The sequence below is a fragment of the Medicago sativa genome, chromosome 7, assembly GCF_051527215.1.
Source record: "Medicago sativa cultivar Bolivia chromosome 7, Bolivia_mono, whole genome shotgun sequence".
Taxonomy (NCBI): Eukaryota; Viridiplantae; Streptophyta; class Magnoliopsida; order Fabales; family Fabaceae; genus Medicago; species Medicago sativa.
Window position 1 is genome coordinate 15530522 of NC_140755.1, and position 7061 is coordinate 15537582.

Below are 7061 nucleotides of genomic sequence, written 5' to 3' on the forward strand. Positions count from 1 at the left end.
AAAGGGTTAAATATGTTTTTGGTCCATATAAAATATTGGGTACTTCTAAGTTTAGTCATTACTTAATTTTAATAGCTTTTTTAGTCCCTACAAAAACAATTTACTTCTAATTTTAGTCCCTGCTAAAACAAATTTTGTTTAATTATCCTTAAACTCTTAAATTTTTGAACGATTTTTTTGAGACAAGTTTAAAACACTGCGAAAGTTTCATTTACTAAAATTTAGAATTTTTTAACATAAAACAAATTAAATATAAATTTTTTAAAACGACAAAAGTTAAAGATAAAATCTGGAAGTAAAAATCAAAATTTCCAATATTTTTTTGCGGAGGAACTTTTAGTAATGTTCTTAACACGTCTACAAAATATTGTTAAAAAACGTAAGACATTAAGCATAAATTAAACAAATTTGAATTGAGCAGAGATTAATATTGAGTGCATATTTTTTTGTAAAGACTAAAAGAACTATTAAAATTAAGTAAGAACTAAACTCAAAAGGTCTCAATTTTACAGGAACTAAAAACATATTTAACCCTTAAAAAATAAGAATTTAAATTATATTTTTTTTGTTATATAGTTGATGTCATAAAATAGATAGTCATGGTTAGTTTGATTTGTTATAATTTGAAAGCAAAAAACAATTATATTTTAATTTTAATCAAAATAAAAAATTTATAAAAAAAAACATCATTCATAATTTTCAAACATTAGCGCAATAAAAAGAGCAGAAAGATGAGTACGTGAGTGCTTGTTTTTTCGCTAGCATATGTATAATTTTTAGGAATGTATAATGTATCTTTATTTACATCAAGCCATTCATGATTAAATGATATGTTGCACCTGCTATTGGATGCTAATACGTTAGGACATCTCATTAGATATTCTATTCTAAGATACATTGCACAAATCTTGTACACTGCCATGTCTAGTACTCCGGATCTTCAGAATTAACGATTTGACAACGGAAATTGATGCACCTCATAACAAAAGGTAGCATAAAAATTTGTGGACAATCGATATTGGCTATACATTCAATAGATCCTATAATAGAAAATGAGAATAAAATATTATTAATAAAATAAGAAGATAAAATATTGTGTACAATCTAAAGAAGGAAATTAAAAAGTTATGAAATAAAAGGCTTGCCGTCCTTTTTTGCCGTGACAAGAAGTATGGAAAGAAATAGAGTCAAAAAAATAAACAAATTTGATAATTTTAACCATATTTATCTTTTTCTGAATGTAAAGCATTTGATCTATTTATAGCAATGCACTATTTGCCACAATTCAAGGAGGTGTGGCTAAAAAATAGGAAGTGGACAAATAAATCATGCAATTAAAATTTGCCACATGTGTCTTGAAAAATTCTTGATGCTATTTTTCTAGATAAATAGCATTTTCCCTATTTATATTGTATAAAGTCCATATTATTTTAAAAACGATTAAAGAGTTTTTAATACTTACGAAAGATGTAAAAAACCACTTCTAAAATTAGAATTATCATTTTATCTACTAACTATCTATTAAAAGAAATGCTTCATGACTTTCCATTTTTGCCCTCATGAAGGGCAATTTGGTCATTCAATAAATTATCAAACTTTGATTGTGCCACCTCACCAAACTTTTTATTAAATATTTTTCATAAATCAATAAAATAATTTTTTTTATTTTTTTAAATATCTTATAGGAGCACCTCGTCAGTTGGCCTATTTAAGATACCGTTTGATCCAACTTTTTCTCAACTTCTCTACATTTTTAAGGAGAAGTTAGGTCAAACACAATATCAATTAAGTATTTACTAAAATAAAAGTATTTTTTTAATACATAAAATTGAATGGAATAAGCTTTAGCCAAAAGTTGTTGAATGCTACTTCAAAAAACTATTTTTCAACAATTTATTTCACAAGCATCTCTCTTCATGTCACACTGGAAACCTTTTATATTTTTTTAATATTATATTTCAATATGTTTTTTGCTTCCATTTAATTTATTTTATTTTTTTAAACCGTTCCATTTAATTTTATTATATTTTTTTCAAAGAAATTTTATTGTCTTTTTATAACTTATATATTTAATTTGAATATCGTTTAATCATCACAACCTCACAAATATTTTTATTCACGCTGTCATTTAATGATACCAAATATTTTTATTTCCTTTCTTCAATCTCGCAAATATATACACTCACATACATTAGTGTTTAGAGTAATATTTTATGTCCATCTGTTTTTTTTTGTTACGCTAATGCGTAAAAAAAAATTAGCATTGCATAATGCGTATAATTATTTTTATAAAATTTGGATATTAATTAAAAGTACAAGTATAGATGCCTAAAAAAATTATACTTATGTATATTTTGCACATTTATATTGTAACAAACTAGGCATATCTTTTTCTTATTAAAAAAAACTAAACATATATGTTTCAATGATACCAACAATTTAACAAATATAATATTATATAATATAAATTCTTATAACAAAATTTGTTGTAGAATTGAAAAAGAAAAAAAAACCAACTATTTTGATATTATTTATGTTATTATTTGAGCCTCCTTAAATTATTTCTCCTATTCAAACATAAAGTCTTTTATATGATGATACAAATTTGTATTCATGCTACACAAAATAAACGTCATTGAGTAAATATAGTATTTGTAAAAAAAAATATCTTTTTCATTTTTACCCTTTAAAAAATATTTTATACATTTTTTTATTTATTATGTTAATTCATAATAAATTCAAAGTTTTGTCCTCGTAAGTTTAGCTCAATTGATAAGGTCAACGCATAAATATATGCAAGGTCCTGGGTTCGAACCCCGGACACCATCAAAAAAGTAATAAATTCAAAATTTTGTACAATATTTTGTCAAACAACTTTTAACTTAAAAATATCTTTAAAACTAAAAAAAACAAAGAAACCAAACAGATTTAGCTTCTTTCTTAAAGACCTCTGATATATGTTGCATGGCTGTAGAAAAATCCTCCTTTGATCTCAGGTGTTTTGTTCTTCATTTTGGGTTTGTTTTCAAGAAAGATGGTTCTTTTTAGTTTAGGTTGTCATGTTTGTATGTTTATTGCTGCGATCCTGTTTTTGCATTTGATGCATTTTTTTCATAGTCTAGATAAATGCATGTATGTGGGTTATAGTAGATGTCATGATGATTGAATTTTAGGTGATGGTAAAGTTGTGACATAATTGTTATTTTAGCTTCTGTTGATCCTGTTTTTTTTCATTTTATGCATTTTTTTCATGGTCTAAATAAATGCATGCATGTGGATTATAGTAGAGGTCATGATGATTGAAATTTAGCTCATGGTAAGGTTTTGACATAATTGTTATTTTAACTTCTGGTACTATAGTTGAAAAGAAATTGATGCATGTGGGTTATGATATTGATATAGAACCTTGATTAGTTGTTTGATTTTGTGAGTATTCCTAAAGGTGTAACAATTTTTATATTTGGTTTATTCTTTCTTATATCATTGAGTCGTACGAAAGTTGATTGGTTTAAATTTGTTTTGGTCATATCATTGAGGTCCAGAAAGTTGATGATATAGAGATTTGTGCATTTAAGATCAGATTGATTTGATGATACAAAAATTGATCACACAGTAATATGTTAGTTTCTATTGATATCAGAATGAACAAAGGGAATAAAATTAAATGATGGATTGTTGTATTTATTTATAGGACTTTCAAGGTAAAAGGATTATGAGTTAACATATGAGTGTACATTATTTGTGACTGGTAGTAATGAGAGTCAACATATGAAGCTCATTATTTATGATACAAAGGTTATAGGAGTTAGTTAAGGTTTGTTGTAATTTCCTTTATGATTTATCAATGTTACTTATTAGTGTACATTTTGATTTATTTTTGTTTTTTGGTTTCTTTCTCGAATTTAGGGTGATCGAGTTCATGTAATAACTCGATACAGAGAATTGGAGCATTGGAAGGCTTTGATCGAGGAAAGCATGACTTATACTTTGCATAATTGTCATGTGTTTGTTAATGACATTGCATTTAAGCATGTTGACCATCCCTTTGTGGTTGTTTTTAGTTCTGGTATAAAGGTGCAGAAGGGTAACATGTTAACTAACATTCCTACTCTTGAATTTCGCATTAAGTCATTTAAGGAAATTCAAGATGGAAAATTTAAAACTGACGTTTTATATGGTATAATTATGTGCATTAATTTATTTCTGTGTTTTCTCTGATTATAAGGTTCTTATAGATGTAATTTTTTTTAAGAAATCATCGGGCTTCTTCATGAGATTGTCAAGACAACGTCAATTGGGACTGGAAAGAAACCATGCACGAACATTGTGTTGAGAGATTAAGGGTATTATTTTCTAATTTGTCAACATCAAATGATAGGATTTTGTATAGGTTTGATAATGACCTTAAAGATGTCTTTCCTTATGCAGTGGGAATATGGTTGATGTAACACTATGGGAAAAATACTATGCAGCTTTGACGAATTTTTTGCAGATCGAAAGGATGTAGGGCATGTTGTTTTAATATTGACTTCTCGGAAACATATGTTGCTTTGTCACGTACCATCTATTTACCTTGAGTTCTTTGTTTCCATTTTGTAGACAATGGCAAGCCAAATATATGTAACAATTGGTCAAGTTTGAGGCTGCTCATCAACCTACATCACCCGGTTGTTGAGAAGTTTAAGACTTGGTAATTTTGCATTATGATTTCACAATACAGTGTTAGAGTAACTTATTATTTCACAATTTGATTTAATTGTTTTTTTACCATGTTTCTTGAATAGTTGTCATGACCTTAACACTTCTTCAATCAGGGTTTGGATTCTTCTCAACGTACTTCGAACAACGATTTTTTCAATCTTTCTCAAGTTAGGTCAATTGCTGAATTTAGAGACTTAGTCAAGGTCTGCTTTTTTTATGCACAAACATGCTTTGAATTTTTTTACGCACAAATTAAAAATATATTTATTCTTAATTTCATTTGCATAATTTGTGTTAGGATACATATTGCATCATTATTGGGAAAACAACTAAATTCAATCCTCACCAGTTTGGATGGTATTATGAGAGCTGCACCAAATGTTCAAAGGCATCAAAGTCAAATGGTGCTAGCTATAGATGTACATGTGGACATGATGTTGATGCTCCATTGACTAGGTTACATATTTAAAATTTCATGTGGTGGATTAGTGCTTCTTTGTTTGACACATTTCTGATATGTTTTTGAATCTATCCATTTTATCAGATACAAGGTAGTTGTGCAAGTTGTTCATGATGGTCACAAGCTTGAATTTGTGTTTCGGGATAGTGAATGTCTTCAGGTTATTGGTATTACTGCTCAAGCTCTAAGGAAGACTATGCAAGAGGATGATCCTAAAATATATCCAAAATATCTAGATAAACTACTCCGCCTTGAGTTTGCGCTACGTGTCAAGTATCAGCCATACTATCATCAATCATTTAATTTGTTTTAGGCGTTTCAGTTGATCCTGCTGTCATTGAGAAAATTAAGTCTCATCTTCAGCCCTATGAAATTCAGCCAGAGGAGCAACATCTTGATGAGGTTCTTTGTGCCCGTCCTGTTCTTTTTTTTATTTTTTATAATTGATTTGACTGTTTCTTTTTCTATCACTTATATTTGTTTTCAATTTTATTATTGTAGAATGTTATCTATGATAATCCAACCCAGTCATTCATTCTTGAGAAGATCAATGCTTCTGCTGAGTGCTCAGATTCCCTTAACATTCCCACGATATAATAAATGCATTGAATTTCTGTGTGATTTAATGAATGATAGCGTTATTGTAATTATTAATATTATCTTCATTTTAAGTATGGAAATTTTATCCTTATTGTGACAGCAATATCCTTCTCTGCTTGTGGTGAAAATGATTTGGAACAAGTTGGGAATTGTACTCCTGCAAAGCGTTCGCCCGCTGAGAAATACGAAGATAACATTGCATCAAATGCCTATAATCCAACACAATTATCTTCCACTAAGTTGGTCAAACACATCAAGAAGGAGCGATTGACCTTTTCTTTGTCTGCTTATTTGAAAACATACCATCGACTCTTGCGAAGTTATTTGACTTCCATGTGTAAAAGCGATCCTGTTCACAGATCCGACGGTATGTTTAAAACGTGTTCCCTGGGTTCGCATCTGTGTGGGTTAGAACACCGTTTTCAACGGTGTGTTGGTTCCTTGAAACTCAGTTCTAATCTGGTAGCTTTGCAGTTGGTGTTGATGGTTGAGTTGTTTTGGCTCGAAAGGGCGGTTACGCCTGCTGTGTTATTTGCAGGGGGCTGATGGTACGTGAACCCATATCCGTGTTGGCGGTTGGTTTATTCGCTATAAAAAAAGACGTATTTGAATTTGTTTAGGCATGTCTCTGGTTCGATGTGATGCTTGCGGCCTTTTACACATCATTTATTTTGCAATCTGGTTTCGTGCCTCGCGTTGGGTATGCTAGATTGTGTTGATGTGTAACTGTTAGTTAGGCATGTTTGTTTCTTTATACCACTTTTGTTATATCTGTTGTAATACCCTTTTTGGGTTGACTATGTGGTTGCTGGGTAAGGTTTATGCCCCCTCGGCTCTTTGTAATTTCTCTTTATTTTATATGTATTTCTTTGCTTAAAAAATAAAAAAAAAATGTGTAATTAGGTTCTGAGATGTTAATTAAGATCTCTAACTAGAAAATAATGGTTGTTTCCAAAATCTAATCTGATAAAGAAATCATGTATGTAAGTTGAACAACATTTCTTGAATTGTACAGTTTTTTAGCATGTGAAACACATAGGATTGGTCATAATTTATAATTTCTATTTCTGCCTCTTTCAAAAAAAAAAAATCAGTTGAATATGTTCACCAATTAACAAGAAAAGTTAAACTCTTATAATTTGTTGCATAGGACTGATAATATAACTTTATCAGTGCATTATGTCAACCAATTGATTCGCCTATGATCTTAACCTATATTCTTAGAAAAAATGCATCAACATTGTTGAAACAAATGGAAATTAACATCTCTGTAAAAAATTGCTGAAACAAGATGCATACA

The 7061-nt window shown here is 29.2% G+C and overlaps 1 protein-coding gene and 1 long non-coding RNA gene across 2 annotated transcripts; one reads left to right on the forward strand and one right to left on the reverse strand.

The window, feature by feature from the left end:
- Nucleotides 1-773: 773 nt before the first annotated feature.
- On the reverse strand, nt 774-1246 carry LOC146904545 (uncharacterized). The gene is made up of 2 exons (XR_015019049.1): nt 1146-1246; nt 774-1040 (listed from the first exon to the last, which is right to left on the reverse strand). It is a non-coding gene; the product is annotated as an uncharacterized LOC146904545 (long non-coding RNA).
- Nucleotides 1247-3768: 2522 nt separating this feature from the next.
- On the forward strand, nt 3769-5758 carry LOC146904546 (uncharacterized). The gene is made up of 7 exons (XM_085728311.1): nt 3769-3795; nt 3907-4074; nt 4815-4904; nt 5000-5157; nt 5246-5328; nt 5475-5563; nt 5663-5758. The coding sequence occupies exons 1-7, from the start codon at nt 3769-3771 to the stop codon at nt 5756-5758; spliced, it is 711 nt and encodes a 236-aa protein (XP_085584437.1).
- The last annotated feature ends 1303 nt before the right edge of the window (nt 5759-7061 follow it).